Here is a 27,641-nt window from a genome sequence, read left to right as displayed (position 1 = left end):
TATTTACACTCGGTACAACTGACCTTTTTTAGCCATAAAACAGTCAGAAAACAGCATTTGTATGGTTAATGCACAAGGAATAAACTGGCAGACTTACTTATAATAATTGAACAATAGTGCAAACACAGCGGCACCAAACCCAAATGAACAAGCTGCCCAGCATACAATGGCTTTAGCTTCAGGAGCAGCTCCCTCCTTGTGCTTTTACTTTTGCACTTCTACTGCGGGTGCGTGAACCCCAATAAGCAAAGTGTCCGGATTCTTCTTTATTTTAGTGCAGAAAACAGGTAAAACATCCACTGGATCAGGACACAACACACCAGATCAAACTGATTCGGTGGATATGTTTTACCTGTTTCCTGCACTGAAATAAAGAAGAATCCTTTCGCACTGAAGTGGTGAGTGCTGCCCTTTTTTTTTAAACAAGATTTCTTATGATAATGTGTCTATAGAATTGTCAGTTTCTGCACACATGAGGGGCAAAATCAGTCATTATTTAAATGGCCAATATACATTTTTTTTAATGGCCAGCTTATAAAGGGGCACTTATCAGTGAAATGTTTGAGTAACAACAGTTTGGTTGTCTTTTTTTTTAATTTTGTAACAGTTAAAAAAAAAATTCTTATTTCAGAATTTACAAAAAATAACTTGAGAATTAACTCAACATATTGAGGCAAACCAAATAAATTATAGTACATATTAGTAAGGCTTAGCTTCCATGTTAACAAAAAATGTATAAATAAATGAATGAATGAATAAGTAAATTAATAAAAATCACATCTTTAGTTATAAAAATGTATAACATTTTTCAGAAAAATAAAAAAGGCAGGAAAATAATAAGGAACAACAATAGGACTTTAGAAAGGTCCCTGGGTGCTGTAAAAATATAAAATAAAGCATACTCATCTGCCCCAATCCCCTGCCACTGCCATGCCAAAAACTGAATTTTCTGTCAAATTTATTGCCACAATGAAATAAAAAGCAACAATAACTTGTTTTGATGAGGTTTCCTTTTCATTAGATTGATTCTGAAAAAAAGGGGATATTTTGCAAAGTGTGACCAGCACAGAGAAAAAATGGAAAGATTTGCAATTTTTTTTTTTGTGTTGGTTCCTCTCCTGGTTTTGGTTAAAAATACTGGAGGGTAATGTTGACCAAACTACTATGTGTGAACATAGCCTGAGGGTAGATTCTGTCCTGGACAGATTTTTCCATAGCACAGTTCTACACCAGCATGTTAAAGAGTACCAGTCACCAAACTAAACTTGTAATATATTGTTCATTATGTAATTAACATCTCTCGCAGGCTTCAGTGATGTTGCAGCTACTGGGAACGCCCACTTTCTCCTGCCGAGAGCTCACACAATGTGAGTAAGGGGAAAGGTATGATACAGAGCTTTTTGAAGCTTGGGGAAAAAATTTAAGGGCAGTAGGGGTGTTAGGAGTAGTTAGGGAATATAATCTGAGTTAACAGCAATGAAGACAAATGTCCAGCGCAGGCACAATGCAATTTTCTTTATTTACGGATCAAACAGACATAGGCAATGTACAAAGTGACACGTTTCGGCATCAGCATGCAGCCTTAGTCATACAACAACATGGTGTGAATAGATATAAGGACAGGGGAAGGAGAGACAAGGGAGGAAATCCCGAACAGGTAACAGTGTACACCTGTTCCAGGTCCTGCCTTTACTCTTCCTATTCCCACCCATAGAAAACTAGAAACAATATCATAAAAACTTCTAAATAGAACATGATAATTAAAACACTGGGTGTAACATTTACCATCTAAGATAGATCCTGTTATATAGTATCCAGTTACATACAATGTATACATTCACATTATAAGATATCCTCTAAAAATCATGTAAACTACAAGTATATATAAACCTGCAAGATATTATTTTACTCTCTCTTACTCTTAATTACTCACATAAATTTTCAGTTATAAATTCTCAGATGTGTAGTTTCATAGAACATTATAATAAATCATAACCCCAATAAAATGACCGATTACGGATAGTCCCTGATGAGTTTTTACATGCAAGAATGTATAGGTGCATATATGCATAAAATATATATATATATATATATATATATATATATATGTATATACTACCCATGCATATAAAAAGATTAACCATTACATACAAGAATACCCTCCGTTTTGCAATAAGAGAGTGAAAATATAACAACCTAAAAAAGTACAGTGATCCCTCAACATACGATGGTAATTTGTTCCAAATGAACCATCGTTAGCTGAAACCATCGTATGTTGAGGGATCCGTGCAATAAAAGGTATAGGAAGTTATACTCGCCTGTCCCCGCCGCTCCGGACCGTCACCACTGCCCTGGATGTCGCCCTCCATCACTGTTGCCGTGTCCCCGGGGTGTCCCTGCCGCTCTGGACCATCTCTGCTGCCTGGGATCTTCATCGCCGTCATCACGTCGCTGCACACGCCGCTCCTATTGGATGATGGGACAGCGTGCGCAGCAACGTGATGATGACAAAGGAGAGCGACGGCGATGCAGGGGATCCTGAAGAGGACGGTCAGGAGCGCCGGGTACAGGTGAGTGATCATCACCGGAACCACGCGGGGCACAGTAAACGGCTATCCGGCGGCAGCTGAAGCAGTCTGCGCTGCCGGATAGCCGTTTATGCGATGGCCCCGACATAAAAAAGCATTGTATGTTGATGCTGCCTTCAACAGGTGATGGCCTCTGAGAGGCCATCGTATGTTGAAATTATCGTATGTCAGGGCCATCGTAGGTCGGGGGGTCACTGTAGTTATTTCATCCTATAAATATTTCTACACTCTTTCATAACAAAAACTGAAGCTTTCCCACATGTACAGACCCATATATATATATATATGCAAAATAGGTCCTACATAATTTTTTTGCATCTGAGAATTTATAACTGAAAATAAATATCTTGCGTGTTTATATACTTGATCATGTGAATGTATACATTGAATGTAACCGGATACCCTATGACAGGATCTATCTTAGGCTGCATTCACATCTCGTTTTGTACATACAGGTGCCGGATCCGGCTGGGGAGGGGAAAACCAGGCACTCCCGTACCCCAGCCGGATCAGCCCCTAAGTCCATTTACTTTAATGAGCCGCCCGTAGCCGACTGGAGTCAAACGGTGACTCCGGTAGGCTCAGTTTTGACCCGTACACGGTTTCCTGATCAGACCTCAAACCTTAGTATACTACGGTTTTAGGTCCGGTCCAAAACCGCATACGGGTCAAAACTGAGCTGACCGGAGTCACCGTTTGACGCCGGTCGGCTCATTAAAGTAAATGGAGTCACGGGCTGATCCGGCTGGGGTACGGGAGCGCCCGATTGGCCCCTCCCCCCCTCCGGCGCCCGTATGTACAAAACGAGATTTGAATGCAGCCTAAGATGGTAAATGTTATCCCTAGCGTTTTAATTATCATGTTCTATTTATAAGTTTTAAGTTTTATGATATTGTTTCTAGTTTTCTATGGGTGGGGATAGGAAGGGTTAAAGCAGGACCCGGAACAGGTGTACTGTGTTACCTGTTCGGGATTTCATCACTTGTCCCTCCTCCCTCTGTCCTTATAAAAGAGATCTATTCACACCATGTTGTTGAATGACTAAGGCTGCATACTGCATACAAAACGTGCCACTTTGTACATTGTCTATGTCTGTTTGATCCATAAATAAAGAAAATTGCATTGAGCCTGCGCTGGACTTCTGTCTTCATTACTGTGGATTCTAAAGAGGGATTGGAGTTGTCCCTATCCGGGATGCAGAGGAGGCAAGGGAGTGAGCTGAAAACCATTTTTGCCTGGGATAATCTGAGTTATTTTAGAAAATATGGTTTAATGACAGGTACTCTATAAAGGGGTACTCCGGTGGAAACCAACTTTTTTTTAAATCAACTGGTACCAGAAAGTTAAACAGATTTGTCAATTCCTTCTATTTAAAAATCTTAAAGAATAGATCCCACCATCCTTTTTTCCCCCCTCTGTCCCTGCCTATTTCCCATCTAACCCTAACCCCCTCCCTGCCTTTACATTTTTTTTTAACTCTATTAAAAATGGCTTTTTGTCTGCCTGGTAGTGTACTCACTACCAGGCAGACTTCCCCAGCAGGCGTGACGTCACTGATGCCTGCTGGGGCTGACTTCCGCCCTTAGTTCATCTACACAGGGAGCCTCCAGCTGTTAACCACTACAACTCCCAGCTTGCCCTGACATTTATTGGCTGCCAGGGCATGCTGGGAGTTGTAGTGGGGAAAAAATTCGAGGCACCTTGTGTTAAAAACAATACCTTTCGATGGACAACCCAAACCCCGCCGCCGCAGCACAATGCAAAACCTGACCGCCCCCACCCTGAACCCCGCTATCCGAACCCCGCTGCACAACCCCCTCCCCCCAAAGATGACATACCATAGTTCAGGACAGCAGCAATGGAATGCTGGGAGGCGGGGCCAGCGTGCGAGGCCAGGGAGCAGGGGAGCCAGTGCCCGCTTCTTCTGTTCTCAGCACTCGCTCCCGCTTGTCTGATTGGGAGTGAGCGCAGCCTAAATGAATTCTGAAATCTGTTTAACTTTCTGGCACCAGATGATTAAAAAAAATTTTTTTTTATTTTGCCTTTAATTTCCTTTAATTTCCATGAAATGATGCAAGTATCGACGAAAATTTACCTCCAACATAAAGTAGAATATGTCACGTAAAAACAATCAAATTTATAAGTAAAAGCATCCCAGAGTCATTAATGCTTAAAGCGTACCTCTCAGATCACCCCAAAAAAACCGAAACTGTTATATATTGCTCAGTATCTCATCCTCATCATGTACATATAATCTTTGTGTGTCTATGACCAATATTTATCTTAGAATTCACTTTATTTACTTGGAGTGATTGCAAAGTGAAAGTACTTTTCATTTACAGCAGGGGGCAGGTCCCCACTGTGATAACCACTCCCCCTCCCTCACTTCTCTGGGAGCGGTAACCCTTTCCTTTCTGGTTTTATGCTATACACACACACATTGTGTGCCTACAGCTTTTGCTTTTGCATGCCCATACATCCTATGAGTTGTAATTTTGCAACAGCTGGAGGCATATGATTGGTAAAACTGATATTCAGCAGTGTTGCTGCAAGCTGTGTTCCTCCACTTGTTGCAACAACTCCCAGCATGCCCACACATCATTTGGCTGTGCAGGCATGCTGGGAGTTGTAGTTTTGCAACAGCTGGAAGCATGTGATTGTAGTCCCCCTGTAACATACACATACATTCACTTCATATATTCACAGATATATACACATACATATATATCCACACACATACATACATGCAGGGACACTTACTTTTTAACCCCTTAAGGACACATGACGTACTGGAACGTCATGTGTCCGCTCCCGATCTATAACGCGAGGCCACGGCGTGGCCCCACGTCACAGCGGGTCGGGCCCGGCCTCTAACAACGGCCGGGACCCGAGGCTAATAGCGCGCGGCATTGATCGCTGTGCTGCACGCTATTAACCCTTTAAACGCTGCGTCTAAAGTGAAACTGAAACCATGCCGGTTAGCTCAGTGGGCTGTTCGGGATAGCCGCGGCGAAATTGCGGCATCCCGAACAGCTTACAGGACAGAAGGAGGGTCCCTACCTGCCTCCTCGTTGTCCGATCGCCGAATGACTGCTCAGTGCCTGAGATCCAGGCATGAGCAGTCAAGCGGTAGAATCGTCGATCACTGGTTTCTTATGAGAAACCAGTGATCAATGTGAAAGTTCAGTGTGTGCAGTGTTATAGGTCCCTATGGGACCTATAACACTGCAAAAAAAAAGTGAATAAATATAATTTAACCCCTTCCCTATTAAAAGTTTGAATCACCCCCCTTTTCCCATAAAAAAAAAAAAACACAGTGTAAATAAAATAAAAATAAACATATATGGTATCGCCGCGTGCGGAAATGTCGGAATTATAAAAAATTATCGTTAATTAAACCGCACGGTCAATGGCGTGCGCGCAAAAAAATCCAAAGTCTAAAATAGTGCATTTTTGATCACTTTTTATATCAATGCAAAAATGGTACCGTTAAAAACTTCAGATCACGGCGCAAAAAATGAGCCCTCATACCGCCCCATACACGGAAAAATTAAAAAGTTATAGGGGTCAGAAATGACAATTTTAAACGTATTAATTTTTCTGCATGAAGTTATGATTTTTTCCAGAAGTACGACAAAATCAAACCTATATAAGTAGGGTATCATTTTAACCGTATGGACCTACAGAATAAATATCAGGTGTCATTTTTATCGAAATATGTGCTGCGTAGAAACGGAAGCCCCCAAAAGTTACAAAACGGCGGATTTTTTTCAATTTTGTCCCACAATGATTTTTTTTTCTGTTTCAACATAGATTTTTGGGCACAATGACTGACGTCATTACAAAGTAGAATTGGTAGCGCAAACAATAAGCCATCATATGGATTTTTAGGTGCAAAATTGAAAGAGTTATGATTTTTTAAAGGCAAGGAGCAAAAAACGAAAATGCAAAAACGGAAAACCCCCGGTCCTTAAGGGGTTAAACAAAGAAATCCTCCATTCAGTCACGGCAGCAGTCACGGCAGCAGTGTGCTTTTGCCCCGCCCCCCTTCTCTTCACATAGCAGACAGTGAGGGAGCCTGTGCTTGTGCCCCTCCCCTCCTTTTCTTCACACAGCAGACAGTGAGGGAGCCTGTGCTTCTGTCCCTCCCCTCCACAGGAGCACGCAAGCAGCAGCTTTAGATCTGCAGACCTGTCAATCATGAAGTGCGTCCATGACGTAGGTGATGACAAATTTTTTTTAATGAAAGCAATTGCAAAACCTATTGGTTTTGCATGCTTTACAACATATCAAAAGTTTTTATATCTGACAGTGCCCATTTAACCCCTTAAGGACCGATCCATTTTTTACCTCTATGACCAGGCTCTTTTTTTATTTGACATGCATCTCTTTAAATGGTAATAACTTTAGAATGCTTTTTCTGAGCAGAGCAATTTTGAGACAGTTTTTTCGTGACATATTGTACTTTATATAACTGGTGCATTTTTGTTGACACACGAAGCATTTTTTGTGAAAAACTTCAAAATATTGTGAAAAACTGGAACATTTCTGGAGTTTTTTTTAATGGTGTACACTGTGTGGTAAAAGTGATGTTATATTTATTCTGTGGGTCAGTACGATTATGGCGATACCCATTTTATATAGATTTCTATGTTCTTTTTCCTTTTCTGAGCAAAATTCTTTTTCTGCCATTCATTTTCCAACAGCCGTAACTTTTATATTTTTCGTCCGACACCATTGAGTAAGGGCTTATTTTTTGCGGGAAAAGCTGTACTTTTTATTGGTATAATTGTTGTGCTACATGCTACCTTTTGATCTTTTTTATTCCGCTATTTGTACCAAAATTGGTGAATTTTGCGCTTTTTTAAATGTTTTTTTCTTACGGCGTTCAACGTGCGGGATAATTTACATTATAGTTTTATAGTACACGTCATTATGGACATGGCAACACCTATTATGTATATGATTTGTGTTTTTGATCTTTTTTGGTGATAATACAGGGCTTTTATTGGGAAAGGGGCATTTTTTTTTTTTTACACTTCATACTTTTATTGAAGAACTTTTAATTTAGTTTTTTACACTTTTTACAGGTTATACTTTGCTGCAATACATTTGTACTGCAGCGCAGTATGACCCGATGAGCTGCAGACACTACAGCCTGTGCGATCCAGCCTCTGGCTGGATCTCACAGGCTTCTGTAGCAGGCATACAGGAGGTCATGATCTGACCTCCTGCTGCCATAGCAACCAACAGCGACCCACGATTGTATTGTGGCGCCGCCGTTGGAGAACAGGGGGAAAGCACTCCCCCTGTCAACACCATAGATGCCGTGATCAGGATTGATCACGGCATCTATGGGGTTAATGCTTCCGGGACCGGCGCGATCTCGGCTCCGGCGGGACTCCGGCTGTGATTGACAGCCCTGTCCCGTTGCTGATCTCCTGCGCTGCCCGCAGCAGTGCCAGAGATCGCTATGATGTATGCATACGTCCAATTGTGCGAACGTGTTGGATGATTGGACGTATGCATACGTCCTATAGCGGGAAGGGGTTAAGGACTCAGCCCATTTTCACCTTAAAGGGGTACTCCGGTGGTCAACGTGTTTTTCCGTTTTTGACTTACCCTCTTTGTTTGGTTTCATTTATATTCTTGTCGTTTAGCCTACTCTATTTCCGTTCTTTGTTGTCTTTTTATCCCCACTTTGTTTTCCTATCTTTGCTTCCATTTCCTGTTTCTTGCTGTGCTGAAAACTACAAATCCCAGCATGCCAAATGCCTTGCTGGTTTGCGGCGGCTCCTTTTTTTTTTTTTGTTTTTGTTCCGCGCTTTACCCACCCTACTATTTTCCCGGGTCAGCCCCCTTATACACAGCACACTAATATTATCAACCCTGGTTGGGATATACTGTCATACACACACACAAAAGGGACTGCAACTCCCAGCATGTGTCATTCAGGAATCTTCAGTCTGTGGTATAACACCAGCATGCTGCCTCTGTAGTCTCCTGGGGGTTGTAGTTCACCACACCTCTGTAGGGCATACACCCCCATAGAGATCATTCTTAGTATGAGATTTATTCCCCTACAGTCCATACATCCCCAGCCCATGCACCTTCTCATCCTCCCCTTCAGATAACACTTATCTTCTCTGTAAGGTCCCTCTCCTGTGCAGACCTGCGTCCTTAGAATACAGAGCAGGGGGGAGGGGAGGTTAGGAGCTGGATGAGATGAGGGGGCGTGGCTTATTCCTCTCATGCAGACAGAGAAAATAAAAATGCTGTGACATCTTGTCCACAACAGACTCAGAACTGTGGACAACAGTAAAAGAAAACCCTCTGAACTACAGAACTTCCTGCCCAACAAACAGGTAAGAAAAAGACATACATGCTGCCAAAACATATAACACATGTATATTTTAAAAAAACTAAACTTATAAAGAAGATGCCATATATTCAAAAAAATTAACCACCGGAGTACCCCTTTAACCCCTTAAGGACCCAGCCATTTTACACCTCAGGACCCGGCCATTTTTTGCAATTCTGACCACTGTCACTTTAAACATTAATAACTCTGGAATGCTTTTAGTTATCATTCTGATTCCGAGACTGTTTTTTCATGACATATTCTACTTTAACATAGTGGTAAAATTTTGTGGTATCTTGCATCCTTTCTTGGTGAAAAATCCCAAAATTTTATGAAAAATTTGAAAATTTTGCATTTTTCTAACTTTGAAGCTCTCTGCTTGTAAGGAAAATGGATATTCCAAATAAATTTTTTTTTTTATTCACATATACAATATGTCTATTTTATGTTTGCATCATAAAATTTACGTGTTTTTACTTTTGGAAGACACCAGAGGGCTTCAAAGTTCAGCAGCAATTTTCCAATTTTTCACAAAATTTCCAAACTCACAATTTTTCATGGACCAGTTCAGGTTTGAAGTGGATTTGAAGGGTCTTCATATTAGAAATACCCCACAAATGACCCCATTATAAAAACTGCACCCCCCAAAGTATTCAAAATGACATTCAGTCCGTGTTTTAACCCTTTAGGTGTTTCACAGGAATAACAGCAAAGTGAAGGAGAAAATTCACAATCTCCATTTTTTACACTCGCATGTTCTTGTAGACCCAATTTTTTAATTTTTACAAGGGGAAAAAGGAGAAAATGTATACTTATATTTGTAGCCCAATTTCTCTCGAGTAAGCACATACCTCATATGTCTATGTAAAGTGTTCGGTGGGTGCAGTAGAGGGCTCAGAAGGGAAGGAGCGACAAGGGGATTTTGGAGAGTACGTTTTTTTTTAAATGGTTTTTGGGAGGCATGTTGCATTTAGGAAGCCCCTATGGTGCCAGAACAGCAAAAATCCCCCACATGGCATACCATTTTGGAAACTAGACCCCTTGAGGTACGTAACAAGGAATAAAGTGAGCCTTAATACCCCACAGGGGTTTCACGACTTTTGCATATGTAAAAAAATAAAAATAAAATTTCACTAAAATGTGTGTTTCCCCCCAAATTTCACATTTTTGCAAGGGTTAATAGCAGAAAATACCCCCCAAACATTGTAACCCCATCTCTTCTGAGTATGAAGGTACCCCATAAGTTGACCTGAGGTGTACTATGGGTGAACTACAATGCTCAGAAGAGAAGGAGTCATATTTGGCTTTTTGAGAGCAAATTTTGCTTGGGGGCATGTCGCATTTAGGAAGCCCCTATGGTGCCAGGACAGCAAAAAAAAAACACATGGCATACCATTTTGGAAACTAGACCCCTTGTGGAACGTAACAAGAAATAAAGTGAGCCTTAATACCCCACAGGGGTTTCACGACTTTTGCATACGTAAAAAAAAATTAAAAAAAAATCACTAAAATGTGTGTTTCCCCCCAAATTTCACATTTTTGCAAGGGTTAATAGCAGAAAATACCCCCCAAACATTGTAACCCCATCTCTTCTGAGTATGAAAGTACCCCATAAGTTGACCTGAGGTGTACTATGGGTGAACTACAATGCTCAGAAGAGAAGGAGTCATATTTGGCTTTTTGAGAGCAAATTTTGCTCGGGGGCATGTCGCATTTAGGAAGCCCCTATGGTGCCAGGACAGCAAAAAAAAAACACATGGCATACCATTTTGGAAACTATACCCCTTGTGGAACGTAACAATAAATAAAGTGAGCCTTAATACCCCACAGGGGTTTCACGACTTTTGCATACGTAAAAAAAAAAAAAAAAAAATCACTAAAATGTGTGTTTCCCCCCAAATTTCACATTTTTGCAAGGGTTAATAGCAGAAAATACCCCCCAAAATTTGTAACCACATCTCTTCTGAGTATGGAGGTACCCCATAAGTTGACCTGAAGTGCACTACGGGCGAACTACAATGCTCAGAAGAGAAGGAGTCATATTTGGGTTTTTGAGTGCAAATTTTGCTCGGGGGGCATGTCGCATTTAGGAAGCCCATATGGTGCCAGGACAGCAAAATAACCCCCACATGGCATACCATTTTGGAAACTAGACCCCTTGAGGAACGTAACAAGGCATAAAATGAGCATTTACCCCCCACTGGTGTCTGTCATATCTTTGGAACAGTGGGCTGTACAACATTTTTAATTTGCACAGCCCACTCTTCCAAAGATCTGTCAGACACCTGTGGGGTGTAAATTCTCACTGCACCCCTCATTACATTCCGTGAAGGGTGTAGTTTCCGAAATGGGGTCACATGTGGGGTTTTGTTTTTTTTGCGTTTGTCAAAACCGCTGTAACAATCAGCCACCCCTGTGCAAATCACCTCAAATGTACATGGTGCACTCTCCCGTCTGGGCCTTGTTGTGCGCCCCCAGAACACTTTACGCCTACATATGGGGTATCTCCGTACTCGGGAGAAATTGCGTTACAAATTTTGTGGGGCTTTTTTCCCCTTTACCTCTTGTCAAAATGAAAAGTATAGGGCAACACCAGCATGTTAGTGTAAAAAGTTTATTTTTTTACACTAACATGCTGGTGTAGACCCCAACTTCACCTTTTCATAAGGGGTGAAAGGAGAAAAAGACCCCCAAGATTTGTTAGTCAATTTCTCCCGAGTACGGCGATACCCTATATGTGACCCTAAACTGTTGCCTTGAAATACGACAGGGCTCCAAAGTGAGAGCGCCATGCGCATTTGAGGCCTGAATTAGGGATTTGTATAGGGGTGGACATAGGGGTATCCTACGCCAGTGATTCCCAAACAGGGTGCCTCCAGCTGTTGCAAAACTCCCAGCATGCCTGGACAGTCAACGGCTGTCTGGCAATACTGGGAGTTGTTGTTTTGCAACAGCTGGAGGCTCCATTTTGGAAAGAGTGGCGTACCAGGCGTTTTTCGTTTTTATTGGGAAGGGGAGGGGGGCTGTGTAGGGGTATGTGTATATGTAGTGTTTTTTACTTTTTATTTTATTTTGTGGTAGTGTAGTGTTTTTAGGGTACAGTCACACGGGCGGGGGGATTACATCGAGTTTGAGCTGCCACGCAAAATTTGCTGCATCGCAAACTTGCAGCCCGATACTCACTGTAAGCCCCCTGCCCATGTGAATGTACCCTGTACATTCACAGGGGGGGGACCTCCAGCTGTTGCAAAACTACTACTCCCAGCATGCCTGAGAATGTTTGGGAGTTGTGGTTTTGCAACAGCTGGAGGCACACGGGTTGGGAAACACTGAGTTAGGAAACAATGTTTCCCAACCAGTGTGCCTCCAGCTGTTGCAAAACCACAACTCCCAAACATTCTCAGGCATGCTGGGAGTAGTAGTTCGGCAACATCTTTAGAGCCAGATGTTGCCGAACTACAACTCCCAGCATGCTTGGAGTTGTAGTTTTGCAACATCTGGAGGACTACAGTTTGCAGACCACTAATACAGTGGTTCCCAATCTGTGCCCTTCCAGATGTTGCAAAACTACAACTCCCAGTATGGCAAAACTGGCCAGGCATGCTGGGAGTTGTAGTTCTGCAACATCTGAAGGGCCAGATGTTACAGAACTACAACTCCCAGCATGCCTGGACAGTAAGGGCATGCTGAGGATGTGTAGTTTTGCAACATCTGGAAGGGCACAGTGGTCTCCAAACTGTGGACCTCCAGATGTTGCAAAACTGCAACTCCCAGCATGCCCAGACGCCAAGGGCTGTCTGGGCATGCTGGGAGTTGTAGTTTACAGGGTCCTATTACAGCAATGCATGTCGCTTTACGGCGACGTGCATTGCTGTAAAGGGCCCGACCGCGGCTGAAGATCTACTCACCTGTCGCCGTCGCCGCCGCCGCCGTCTTCATCGTCTGGATCCGGGTCTTCAGGGACGAGGTAAGTACCGGGGTCGGTCCCCAGCACTCCCCCGTCCCCTGCCGCGTCCTCCGGTCTTCCTCCCGTCCTCTCCGGACTTTCAGGGGCCGGGCAGGACGGGAGGAAGTAACCGCCCTCCCCCCTGCGATTGGTCGGTTAACTAACCGACAGATCGCAGGGTATAGGAGGAGGTGGCAGGCTTGCCACCTCGCTCCTATACGTTAGCATGGTCCTGGCTGTCTGTGACAGCCGGGATCATACGAAATTACCGGGTGGTTGGGTCCCAGAGACCCGATCAGCCCGGTATCGCCGCAGATCGCAAGGGCGATTTCCCTTGCGATTTGCGGCGATCGCCGACATGGGGGGCCTACATGGCCCCCCTCGGCGTTTGCCCTGGATGCCTGCTGAAGGATTTCAGCAGGCATCCGGTTCCGATCTCTGCCCGGCGAGCGGCAGAGACCGGAAAACGCCATGACGTATGCATACGTCATGGGTCCTTAAGACCCAGGGTGTGATGACGTATGCATACGTCATGGGTCCTTAAGACCCAGGGTATGATGACGTATGCATACGTCATGGGTCCTTAAGACCCAGGGTATGATGACGTATGCATACGTCATGGGTCCTGAAGAGGTTAAGGACTCAAACAATCTTTGTTTTTGCACTTTTTTATTTTTTCCTCCTCATCTTCTAAAAATCATAGCGTGTTCAATTTGGCACCTACAGAGCCATATAAGGGCTTGTTTTTGCATCACCAATGGTACTTAGTAATGACATCATTTATTTTATAACACAATCTGTGGTGAAAAAAATATATTTGTGGCGTGAAATAAAAAGAAAAACCGCCATTTTGCAAATTTTTAGGGCTTTCGTTTCTATGCAGTGCACTTTTCAGTAAACATGACACATTATCTTTATTCTGTTGGTCCATATAGTTACAGGGATACACCATTTATGTAGGTTATATTTATTTTACTACTTTAACCCCTTAAGGACCAAGTATTTTTCTGTTTTTGCACTTCCGTTTTTTCCTCCTTACCTTTTAAAAATCATAACCCTTTCAATTTTGCACCTAAAAAATCATATGAGGGATTTTTTTTTGCGCCCCTAATTCTACTTTGTAATGATGTCAGTCATTTTACCCAAAAATCTACGGCGAAACAGAAAAAAAATCATTGTACGACAAAAAACGCCATTTTGTAAATTTTGGGGGCTTCTGTTTCTACGTAGTACATTTTTCAGTAAAAATGACACCTTATCTATATTCTGTAGGTCCATACGATTAAATTGATATCCTACTTATATAGGTTGGATATTGTTGTACTTCTGGAAAAAATCATAACTACATGTACGAAAATGAATACATGTAAAATTGTCCTCTTCTGACCCCTATAACTTTTTTATTTTTCTGCATACGAGGCGGTATGAGGGCTCATTTTTTGCACCATGATCTGAAGTTTTTTCCGGAGGAAAAAAATGCTCTATACTGTCCTATTATTCATCTTCCCCCAACTATTGTAAAATACCAAACACCCGACTTACCCCATTCAAGTCAATACAATTTCCTGGGAATCGACTGTCAGTTGTGCTCCAACCTGTTCAGGGTCCATTTGGTGCAAAAATAAAAGAGCTGAACAGCCTATGAACAGGTTGGAGCACAATGTCAGTGTAAATATAGCGAGCAGATATCTGGCGAGAACTTGAAAACAGATAAGAATGACATGAACCCAATGCTCATTGCATTGTGATTAACATCCATGGGTTTATTTTTTTTAATTTTTTGTTTTTTTAGTAGGTGACAGGTAATTAAAAATTTGCATCGTAGATAAATCTCTGTAAAAATTCTGTAGTGTGTGGATGAAAGTTGTAAGATTTAACCCTTTCCCACCCTGTTACATATATTTACATCACGGGCAGGAATACTTTAACACGAAATGAGGTATATTTGTCATGTAGCGTTAACTGCCAGTGAAGTTACAACGGGAGCTGCGTTTGTTTCATAGACAGTGAGAAATAGCTGCTGTTATGCTCATGCCTGACATTAACCCTGTAGATAAAAAAAAGTCAGAATTTCTGGTGCTGGTGGGTTTGAGTGGCTTTTTGGGACCTCAGCGTGATAATCCCTGGGTCCCAGTCAGAGGGTCCCTACCTGCCTCTATGCCATCTGATCCTGTCTTTGAAGATACAAGCAGCCTATATAAGCAGAAGACTGATAACACTGATCAATGCTTTGCTATTGCATAACTTTGAACTGTTTGCAATCAAAAGATTGCATGTAATAGTGCCCTATGGGTACTAAAAAAATTGTGAAAAAAAATTCTTAAAAAATAATGTACTAAATGTGAATAAGCATAAAATAATGTAAATAAACATATTTAGTCTTGCCCCATTTGGACATGTCCAAACTACTATGAAAATATAATGTTAATGAAACCGGACAGTGAATGGCGTAAACACCATTAGACGTTAAAAAGTACCAAGTTCCAGAATTGCTGATTTTTGATCACTTCATATACCAGAAAAAATGACCAAAAAGTCCCATTAAAACAAAATAGGTACCGATAGAAACTACAGATCAGAAAACGAGCCCCCATATACAGCCAAAATAAAATGTTATAGCATACTAATTTCCTTACAAAAAGTTTGAATTTTTAAAGGCAGTAAAATAAAACAAACCCTAACGAAACCCACAAAAATTGCAAAATTGCTTTCTCTTTTTGGTCCTGCATAAAAAGAGTTGGAAAAAAAACCAAAAAATAAAAAATAAAACCTCAAAAATGGAAATTGGCTGCTTCCTCAAGACCAAAACAAGGCTGCTTCATTAAAGGGGTATTCCAGGCAAAAACTTTTTTTATATATATCAACTGGCTCCGGAAAGTTAAACAGATTTGTAAATTACTTCTATTAAAAAATCTTAATCCTTCCAATAGTTATTAGCTTCTGAAGTTTTCTGTCTAACTGCTCAATGATGATGTCACGTCACGGGAGCTGTGCATGATGGGAGAATATCCCTTGCATGATGGGAGAATATCCCCATAGGAGCTGGACAGCTCCCGGGACGTGAGTCATCAGAAAGCAGTTAGACAGAAAACAGCAACTCAACTTCAGAAGCTAATAACTATTGGAAGGATAAAGATTTTTTAATAGAAGTAATTTACAAATCTGTTTAACTTTCCGGAGCCAGTTGATATATAAAAAAAGTTTTTGCCTGGAATACCCCTTTAAATGGTTAATATTTTATGGATTTATAGATTTTGACTTCCCTATGGAAGTAAATTAGGTCAATTTCTGCACCTCTTTCCCCTAAATTTTCTGCCCAAAAATCAAGGTGGAAACAGCGGTGAACCTGTCCTGTGTGAACATATCCTAAAAGTTTACTTTTACTAGCCTCATAAGCCTACTGTACACTGGCAAAACATACAGTACTTTGCTCACACTAGTAACAGGGTGTATATATATCACTATATAGAAGAGAAAAATCTCTCAGGAGGTCTCTCACATTAGACAGCTGGACCGCCCATGCGACTTTTTACCACCAAATTTTTTTTAAAATCATTTGATAAATTCCCCCATCAGACTTTACCTTCGTATAACTTGCCCTTCCTCATAGCTGGTAAAAGGTGAGATTCACCTTTTACCGGCTATGAGGAAGGGCAGGTTATAGAAAGGTAAAGTCTGATGGGGGAATTTATCAAATGATTTTGATTTTTTTTTTGCAAACTATTGACTGTAAAACACGTCTTCCACAGACCACAATGATAAATTCCCACTGAGTGTTTCCTTAGGTTCATTCATATATCTAAACAGTAGGTAGAACATTTTTATCTATAGCAGTAGTGGAAAATGTTATCTTAGTAGCTGACTGATACAATAATACATTGTGATTGTGTTACACATAATGATCATCTTGGGAGCCTAAAAAAAATTCGTTTTAACTACTTTTTTCTCAAGGTGCTGTCAGTCATAGTGCATGTATCTGCAGCACGACCGATATCTATTCAAAGCTCCTTATACCCTTTTATTCAGAACACATTACAGTGACACTAGAAATAACTTGGCATCATCCATCACTTTCATTTCCTTAGACCACTCACAGGGCGCAGTGTCAATCTGAGCCAGCGCTTGCAGATAAATTTTGGCAGGTCATCCGCCTGGACATGCTATTACTAATCCTTTTTTTCTTGGCTTACAAAAACAGCAACAAATGGGTGACCAAAATCATCCATAAGGAATACAAGCATGAAACAAAGCTTTGGAAACATTCCTGGTTTTTGTTATTACTTTACGTTATTGTTGACTTTGGATTTAAAATGCAAATGTCAAAGCTTTAGAACTCAGATACGAGAATCTGGAAGGAGTGTTATGTTTTAGTATATGGTGGATACCCAATGACTACAACAAGCTTCATTGTTTAGATCTAAATGTTAATTGAATGTGTACCTAACATTGCTGATTCTTTAGGGGGAGCCAGCAGCATATTTGTCAAAGACAAAAACTGTCTGATTTGCCCATAACAACCAATCACATCTCAGCTTTCACATAACCAGAGATATTAAGCTGACCTTGCTGTGGGCAGATTACACCAGTTTTTGTCTCAGACAGATTGGTACACCTGGGCCATAATGTTCTTTTTCTTTAATACAGTTTTATGCATCCAGATGCTAATAAAATCCCAGATGTCTCTTATCGCCACTGGTGGGCCGATCTTTTTACTATTCAGGCCAGGGCAGGCTTTGTAATGTTGTAAAAACATCAGCTCACTAGTTGCAGCAAAAAGCAGCTAAGAGGACACCCTCACATGGGGTTGTGACAAAGACACAACAACTATAATGCCTATGCGACATTTAACCCCTATGAGTCCTACAGTCATGCTCGCCCTCTGTTGGAATCTCAGTTCAAACAGGGTCCCTGGCAAAGCTTGGTACTGAATGCCATATTGGGATGTTAAAAGAATGGGCTTTTCTGCGGCTTTTATGCAGCTGTATTCCAAAACCATATGTCTACAGTACTACGAACAACATGTTTCAAGGGATGCCCTCGAAACGCATTGTTCTTAGCACTGTATGTAGTTTTAGAATGAAGCTGCATGTTTATATATAAATATATATATCTTTCAGATTGGATTCTTCTATCCCTAATATTGGATTTGGAGTATCAGTGCCAGCAAAAAAAAAAAAAAAAAAAAGCCCTTTCTTCTGCTATCTCAGTACGGCATTCAGCACCCAGCATTGCCAAAGACCCTGACTGTATTCTAAAGAAATGGAGTCGCATAGCCTTATCAGGTTTATTAGCCTTATGAGTTTACATAGGGTTCTGATTCTTTGAAATTGATATATGTAAAGACATGCTGAAAAAATGGTGATATAAGGTCACATAAATGTCCTAAAAGACATAAGAAAAACTTCAAAAGTTTGAGACTTACTTTCACATTTTAAGATTTTAGGACTCTATCGCTCCCAGTGCTGTAGTAGATAAAGGGGATGTTCATGGCTCAACCTCCATTTCTAAATAGGTAAAAAAGAAAAAAGGGTCCAGTGCGCACCTCGGATATCAAAGATAAAAGAGAAAAGGGCCAGCAGGATGGACCCTTACCTTAGGGTCTTATGCTAAGGGCATAACACCTAGTGTTGCCTGTAGAGTATTGGATTGCGGCGTCCTGGTTCCTCTAAAGAATTTCTATGGGAAATCCAGTGTGTAAAGAAGAGGAGGGTTGGATCGGAATGATGATCAAATGGTGGAACCTCGGAAAGGAGCGTAGACCTCTTGGTGTAGGATAAAAGTTATTTTATTGATAAAACCAATAAAAGAACTTTTATCCTACACCAAGAGGTCTGCGCTCCTTTCCGAGGTTCCACCATTTGGTCATCAAACCTCCATTTCTACAAGCTTTAAGATTCACTATAGTGAATAGGGATTGTGAGGATAGGCATAAATCGAAGTACTTATTTTTCTGTCTACCATACCTTTAAATTATTGTTCCAAGTATTAAAACCATGCCATGTTATGGGCACTATTCTGTGCTGGTTTATTATATATATACCTTTATATTGGTCTTAATTCCTTGCAGAGACATAATGTTAAAGCAGTTGTACAGGATTAGAAAGACACCTTTGCATGGGCTGCGTCTGGTATTGCAGCTCAACTCTTATTGAAGAGTATTGAACTTAGGTGCAATATTACATTTACTTTTAAACTGGTGTTGCACAGTTTTTGAAAAAAAAAATTAAAGCAGCCATGCTTTTTTTGTTTGTTTTTATATTTTGTGCAACCCTGTCAGAAGAATAAATTCAGACTGCCACAAAATAGTGTTAGTTTAGAAGATTAATGCATACCTTTGTATTACTGAGTTGAAATTGTATTCAGTATGCAGTAGTGGCTGGAAGCAGTGTATCGTATTGAAAGGGAATCTGTCATCTCTAGGTTATGTTCAGAGCTAAAGTGTCAAAGAGGCTGTGCTGAGCTGCAACTCAAAAATATTGCTCTTAAAGTGTGCATTTCCACACACAGGATTCACCGCAGATTTGAAGTTGTAAAACACGCAACGGTGGGTCCTATTCTGGGGATTTTACAAGGAAATTCTTATGCATTTTTTTATTGCTTTGTAAAAGCCACAACTGCAGATTTTACAACTGCTATCCCTAACTGTAAATCCGCTGCGGATCAGGGTTACGCAATGTCACTGCAGTGCAGATTAAGCTTCACCCAGGGTTCAGTTACATCAATGGGTCACCTGTGTAGTGCAGTATGGACGGGATTCTCCAACTTGCACTAGCTCTTTACACTAATTAGGAGATGAAGATCTTGTACAGACCCCCCCCCCCCTTTATTAACTCCACATGGGTGACAACAATATATTTCTTAAACTGGAGACCCCTTTATTAATAACATATTCTGATCAATACCTGAAGTTGATTCCGAAGCTCTGGATTTTGTTGGCAATCCCATCAGTAGTCTCCATTGTAGTATTAGTACTATGCAATCATGGAGTAGTGAATGTCTGACCCACTAGTACCCCAGTTTATCCTCAAGCCAATGTGTTTGAGCTTTATTATGTTGCATTTCTTTAGCTGGTAGGTGTCTATAGATTTCTAGTATATGCACTGTCCTGATGCATTACTGTGTTGTCCAAGCCTGACTACATACACAGTTATTATAACGGATAACTAGCTGATTCATATAGGAAAAAAAATAAACATTGTTTCTGGAAGAAATCAGACATATTTTTCTAATCCTGGACAACCCCTTTACTTCACGTTCCAGGTACCTGTTGTAGCAGTTACCACAAATTGTGGTACATAAAACAAGTACTAAAGTCACTACATGAGTGCATTACATTATATGATCATATTTATGCACAGGATTGGAATAAATTGATAGTCTTCATTTTAAAGTGCTACTGTCATTTAATTTAACTTTCACATGTTACAGACTAAGCGCTGTGACCTCCTCGGATGATTAGATATAGCTAGGTGAAGCATACAGTAGTGTGCTTTACTCGCCGCTCAAGTTAGTCTGATCACTGGAGACTGGCTCCATAGACTATAATAGAGACGGTTTCCTGCAATTAGTCAAACTGAGTGCCGATCCAGGGAGTTAAGCACACGGTACCTGTCTATATCTAACCATTCAAGAGGGTCTCCGCACTGAGACCCTGACTGATCTAAACTTTTGACATGTCTACGAATGGAAAATATGGAAAATAGAAAGAAAGGACTAATACTTCTCCTTCCTGCTAATCCACTTCTGGCTTTTGCTCAGAAACTACTGTGTGTGACATCAGCCTAAAGATGGATTATCTGAAATAGGAAACCCAACAGTTTTCGATTATAAGGGTGCATAAAATTCTCCTTGCATATATTTCTTCTGACAGTGCAATTGATCCCTGACTTTGCACAGTAGAATAATATGGCCCACAGAATAGTCTTGTGTCACATGAGCCAGCATGTCCAATGTCATATAAGGCTATGTTCACATCATGTTTGTTATGTACCATATATTTAGCATATTTGCCAGAGGCAAAATAAGTTATGATAAAGCAGAGTAGATTCCATAAAACATTATTTAGCAAAAAGGGATGTGTTAAACTGTACCCGTCTACAGTGTAGGGGTATGTAAACAGGATTTTAATTTCAATATATTAGACAATTGTATGGTTTCCTCTTGTATAAATAATAAATATTTATATAATAAAATCAGGAATCCCCTTAAATAGTTATAAAAAAAATGACAAAACCTCATGGATAGTAGTGATAATAATTTGTAAATGCTTGTACCAGGTTATACATTCAGGGTAGAGCAGAATCAGAACAGGTTTGTCAGAAATGAGTTGTCTGTATGTTCTCTTCTGTATTGTTGGCTGGCCACAACCATTTTGTCTGACTGAAGTTTGGTTAATAGCTCCTACTCTACGAGGAGACTGTCATTATATATCTGTTCTTGATGCTGCAATGTTAACATTTCTCTTTTCCATCCCATTTTCACTCCATCTCCTTCCTATCCCTCTTTTTCTGTCTTGCTATATCCCTATTTTTCTCTCCACTTTTTAACCCTGGCTTTGACCCTAATTTGTCACTTCTCTCTTGTCCCTTTTTTCTCTACCTATCTTGCTATTTCTCTCTTTCTCCCCTTTGTTTATATTGCATGTTGATCCTTCTCAGACATTCAGATGTTCGGAATTTTGGCACATTGTGTAAGTCTTTGCATGCAGCCACCAGTCATCGGCAGGCTCTGTCTGTTTGTCTGTCTTCTTCCTTGACCTGTCTTGTGATCTCCAGCCCGAGGGTCGGGGGGGTCAGTTTTCCTTCTCGGAGGTCAGTGGAGTCATTTTTGGGAGTCTACTTTCCTTCTCAATAAGCTTCTGATTAAAATTGTACACAACTTTTTCAGAATGCAAGGAAAAGATACTTTCTGTAATTGACTTCAAATGTACTCTGTCAGATACAAAAAATGTATATATTGTACATCTTGGCAAAACATTAAAGGGGTATTCCAGGATTTTTATTTATTTGACTATGCTACAGGGGCTGTAAAGTTATTGTAGTTCATAATATAGTGTCTGTACCTGTGTGTGACGGTTTTCTCACAATTCTTATGTGATTTTCACGTCAATATTTATTTTTAGCAGCATACAAAATGACTGTTGTCTTAGATTTTTCCCAGGTTGCAATGCGGCTGAGACCTCACATCACTAGTCAGCTGATGCCAGGGAGCCTGTCTGCTTCAATGGGTGGAGCGATCGCTTGGTGGGAGAGAGATAAATCTGCAACTAATTGTATTTTTGCAACAGCTGTAGGCACCCTGATTGAAAAACACAGGTCTTTTGAATGAATGCAGCTCATTTATGTTTCAATAGGTGGAGTAGCTGATGTGTGGGAGGGAGGAAATGGAATTATGGTATTTGTAGGCAAAGAAGGAAACTCAAACAGGAAATACCAGTTCACAAAAAGATAGCCACAGTGTTATGGTAATCTCACAACATAGCCATTTAGCCACAAGACAAGCGCAAATCCTTCCTAAGCATGTCCATTACTGTCTGGCACGTATGTACTTATGGTGGATAACCCCTTTAACCTTTCTAATATACTTCATAAGAAAATGTTACTTCCTTTTTTTATAGAAATCATGGCTTATAAAATCATGGTTTTGTCCAAGCTGAAGCACTGGTATGGACACAGCTCTGTAAGTGAGGGTGGGCTAGCACTCCTCTGTGCTCTCTCCTGTCTGATAATAAGTAAGGGTGGGCTAGCACTCCTGTGTGATCTCTCTTGTCTGATAGGACAGAAGAGGGCACAGAGGAGTGCTATCAGACAGGAGAGAGCACAGAGGAGTACTGTCAGACAGGAGAGAGCACAGAAGAGTGCTTTCAGACAGGAGAGAGCACAAAGGAGTCCTATCAGACAGGAGAGAGCACAGAGGAGTCCTATCAGACAGGAGAAAGCACAGAGGAGTGCTATCAGACAGGAGAGAGAATATAGGAGTGCTATCAGACAGGAGAGAGCACAGAGGAGTGCTACTAGACAGGAGAGAGCACAGAGGAGTGCTACCAGACAGGAGAGAGCACAGAGGAGTGCTATCAGACAGGAGAGAGCACAGAGGAGTACTATCAAACATGAGAGAGCACAGAGGAGTACTATCAGACAGGAGGGAGCACAGAAATGTACCATCAGAGGAGAGAGCACAAAGGAGTCCTATCAGACAGGAGAGAGTACTCTGTGATAGCACAGAAGAGGGCACAGAGGAGTACAGTGACCCCCCGACCTACGATGGCCCCGACATATGATCAAATCGACATACGATGGCCTCTCAGAGGCCATCGCATGTCGATGTCAGCATCGACATACGATGCTTTTTTATGTCGGGGCCATCGCATTAAGTGCTATCAGGCAGCGCAAAATGCTTAAGCTGCTGCCGGATAGCAGCTTAATGTTCCCCGTGTGGTGCGATAAGTATTACTTACCCGTCCACAATGCTCCGGTGTGCCCTCCAGGTCCAGCGCTGGTCTTCCGGTGTCTTCTCGGCCCTCTCCGATGACATCAATACGCTGCTGCGCACGTCATGCAATAGGAATGGCGAACGCAGCGGTGTAATGACGTCACTACGCAGGCCCAGTAAGGCCATGCAGAAGACAGCAGAGGACCGAAGAAGACAGAGGAGGACCGGAGAAGACCAGGAGAGCCCAGCGGAGGCCCAGGGTCACCCTCGGGAGCGGCGGGGACACCATCGCAAGCGGCGGGGACAGGTGAGTACAGCTTCCTATACTTTACATTGCACGAATCCCTCAACATACGATGGATTCGACAAACGATGGCTCGTTTGTAACGAATTACCATCGTATGTTGAGGGACCACTGTACTATCAGAGAGGAGAGAGCACAGAGGAGTACTATCAGACAGGAGAGAGCACAAAGGAGTCCTATAAGACAGGAGAGAGCACAGAGGAGTGCTATCAGACAGGAGAGAGCACAGAGGAGTGCTACCAGACAGGAGAGAGCACAGAGGAGTGCTGTCAGACAGGAGAGAGCACAGAGGAGTGCTGTCAGACAGGAGAGAGCACAGAGGAGTACTATCAGACAGGAGAGAGCACAGAGGAGTCCTATCAGACAGGAGAGAGCACAGAGGAATGCTATGAGACAGGAGAGAGCACAGAGGAGTGCTATGAGACAGGAGAGAGCACAGAGGAGTGCTATCAGAGAGGAGAGAACACTGAGGAGTACTATCAGACAGGAGAGAGCACAGAGGAGTACTATCAGACAGAAGAGAGCACAGAAGAGTACTATCAGACAGGAGAAAGCACAGAGGAGTGCTATCAGACAGGGGAGAACACAGAGAAGTGCTATCAGGACTCCTCTGTGCTCTCTCCTGTCTGATAGCACTTCTCTGTGTTCTCTCCTGTCTGATAGCACTCCTCTGTGCTTTCTCCTGTCTGATTGTACTCCTCTGTGCTCTCTCCTTTCTAATAGCACTTCTCTGTGCTCTCTCCTGTCTGATAGGACTCATCTGTACTCTCTCCTGTCTCATAGCACTCCTCTATGCTCTCTCCTGTCTGATGGGACTTCTCTGTGCTCTCTCCTGTCTGATAGTACTCCTCTGTTCTCTCTTCTGTCTGATAGCACTTCTCTGTGCTCTCTCCTGTCTGATAGCACTCCTCTGTGCTCTCTCCTCTCTGATAGGACTCCTCTGTGCTCTCTCTTGTCTGATAGGACTCCTCTGTGCTCTCTCTTGTCTATCAGACAAGAGAGAGCACAGAGGAGTCCTATCAGAGAGGAGAGAGCACAGAGGAGTGCAATCAGACAGGAGAGAGCACAGAGGAGTACTATAAGACAGGAGAGAACACAGAGGAGTGCTATCAGACAGGAGAGAGCACAGAGAAGTGCTGTCAGACAGAAGAGAGCACAGAGCAGTACTATCAGACAGGAGAGAGCACAGAGGAGTCCCATCAGACAGGAGAGAGCATAAAGGAGTGCTATGAGACAGGAGAGAGCACAGAGGAGTCCTATCAGAGAGGAGAGAGCACAGAGGAGTGCTATCAGACAGGAGAGAGCACAGAGGAGTACTATCAGACAGGAGAGAACACAGAGGAGTACTATCAGACAGGAGAGAGCACAGAGGAGTACTATCAGACAGGAGAGAGCCCAGAGGAGTGCTATCACACAGGAGAGAGCACAGAGCAGTCCTATCAGACAGGAGAGACCACAAAGGAGTGCTATCAGACAGGAGAAAGCACAGAGGAGTGCTATCAGACAGGAGAGAGCACAGAGGGGTGCTATCAGACAAGAGAGAGCACAGAGGAGTGCTATCAGACAGGAGAGAGCACAGAGGAGTGCTATCAGACAGGAAAGAGCCCAGAGGAGTGCTATCAGACAGGAGAAAGCAGCGAGGAGTCCTATCAGACAGGAGAGAGCCCAGAGGAGTGCTATCAGACAGGAGAAAGCAGAGAGGAGTCCTATCAGACAGGAGAGAGCACAGAGGAGTACTATCAGACAGGAGAGAACACAGAAAAGTCATATTAGACAGGAGAGAGCACAAAGGAGTGCTATCAGACAGGAGAAAGCACAGAGGAGTGCTATCAGACAGGAGAGAGCACAGAGGGGTGCTATCAGACAAGAGAGAGCACAGAGGAGTGCTATCAGACAGGAGAGAGCACAGAGGAGTGCTATCAGACAGGAGAGAGCACAGAGGAGTGCTATCAGACAGGAGAGAGTCCAGAGGAGTGCTATCAGACAGGAGAAAGCAGAGAGGAGTCCTATCAGACAGGAGAGAGCACAGAGGAGTACTATCAGACAGGAGAGAACACAGAAAAGTCATATTAGACAGGAGAGAGCACAAAGGAGTGCTATCAGACAGGAGAAAGCACAGAGGAGTGCTATCAGACAGGAGAGAGCACAGAGGGGTGCTATCAGACAAGAGAGAGCACAGAGGAGTGCTATCAGACAGGAGAGAGCCCAGAGGAGTGCTATCAGACAGGAGAGAGCCCAGAGGAGTGCTATCAGACAGGAGAAAGCAGAGAGGAGTCCTATCAGACAGGAGAGAGCCCAGAGGAGTGCTATCAGACAGGAGAAAGCAGAGAGGAGTCCTATCAGACAGGAGAGAGCACAGAGGAGTACTATCAGACAGGAGAGAACACAGAAAAGTCATATTAGACAGGAGAGAGCACAAAGGAGTGCTATCAGACAGGAGAAAGCACAGAGGAGTGCTATCAGACAGGAGAGAGCACAGAGGGGTGCTATCAGACAAGAGAGAGCACAGAGGAGTGCTATCAGACAGGAGAGAGCACAGAGGAGTGCTATCAGACAGGAGAGAGCCCAGAGGAGTGCTATCAGACAGGAGAAAGCAGAGAGGAGTCCTAGCAGACAGGAGAGAGCACAGAGGAGTACTATCAGACAGGAGAGAACACAGAAAAGTCATATTAGACAGGAGAGAGCACAAAGGAGTGCTAGCCCACTCTCACTTACTGGACTTTGTTCATGTCTGTCCTTCAGCTTGGACAAAGCCATGATTTTATAAGCTATGATTTTTATAAAAAGGAAATAACATTTTCTTATGAAGTCTATTAGAAAAGTTAATGTTTTGCCAAGATGTACAAAATATAAAACATTTTTGTATCTGACAGTGCCCATTTAAAAATGCAAAGGTGTTAGGTTTACACATTTTTCATGTAAAATAGGACCTGTACATAGATAAGGAAACTATCCAGCCTTGGTCAGCTTTCTACAGAACACTATCTCTAATATTCCATGGGTCTAAATATGCATCATATTTCCTATGATGTACAGTAGCAGATTCTATAATGCTTTTCAAGAGATGTCAGTATCAATTATGCTGCCATTTCCTCCCTTCCTTTCACTTCTTTTTCCATAGACCCACAGTTACTAAACGGTGGTAAGTGAATGTGTGTAAAGTTGGTGTCCCTCTTTAAAAATAAATAACATGGGGGTTCACGTTGCTCTTTTACACAAATTTCATGACAACTAATACACATATTGAGATGTTTTTAGTTATGAAATGCTTGGTTCCATTTTATTTGCTGTTACGTCAGTTTCTATTGCTAGAATAGGTGTCATGTTTCCACCACAGTGTATAAAGGCATAACATAGAAAATTGACAGTAACTGTGCCTTCTCCCTTTATTGATCTTCTTACGTTTACCCACAGAACCTGATCACAGTGTCACTGGAGAGTCTTAGAGCACTGGTCCTCAACCTTTTATCCAGCCATTTGTGATATTTTTATGCCTTGAGATACAGCCATGTTATTCTGATCATAATGTAAAACTCAAATGGTTCCTGAAGGAGGGAGCAAGTGGTTTAATACATTGTATTTATCACATTTTCTATAACTTACATACAGTGCCTGTTTGCATGTTGATTGGATTGGATACAATTTTCATACGCTACAATGTATGTTGCCATTTCCATTTACATCAACTGTAAATGTTATATATATAAAACAGATTACATATGTAGTGTATTATTCTGGTGCCCTAGTTTCTACTGTACATCCTGAGCTGTATGTTCCATAACCTCCATGACAGTGGCATGGCTGAAACACAACAATTTTGTCGATTCAGTGAATCTAAAATGAATTGTAAGGCACATGTATGTGCATACTCTGATCCTATTTGTGTTACTGCCGTTTAGTAACTGCCAAAAGACTTTTCATGTGTTTGCCTCCTAATCTCACTAGTTCATTTTACACCCGTACTGATTTTTTTCTTCCATTTTCCTGTCTCCTTCAAGTATTTCCATTCAT

General features: G+C 42.0%; 1 protein-coding gene across 4 annotated transcripts in view; it reads left to right on the top strand.

Moving 5' to 3' along the window:
- The window catches only part of SHANK3 (SH3 and multiple ankyrin repeat domains 3), a 502,635-nt gene that overhangs the window by 382,726 nt on the left and 92,268 nt on the right, over window positions 1–27,641 (top strand). The window contains exon 24 of one of the 4 annotated variants that reach the window (XM_056573014.1): window positions 21,553–21,584. The exons of the other annotated variants lie outside the window; for them this stretch is intronic. Coding sequence (XP_056428989.1) covers window positions 21,553–21,584 — 32 coding nt within the window. The remainder of the gene's footprint in view (window positions 1–21,552; window positions 21,585–27,641) is intronic. 4 annotated transcript variants of the gene reach the window in all.

Source organism: Hyla sarda, chromosome 4 (genome assembly GCF_029499605.1).
Source record: "Hyla sarda isolate aHylSar1 chromosome 4, aHylSar1.hap1, whole genome shotgun sequence".
Lineage (NCBI taxonomy): Eukaryota > Metazoa > Chordata > Amphibia > Anura > Hylidae > Hyla > Hyla sarda.
The sequence above is the reverse complement of the archived record's forward strand: the minus strand, read 5'-3'. Positions and strand labels throughout refer to the sequence as shown.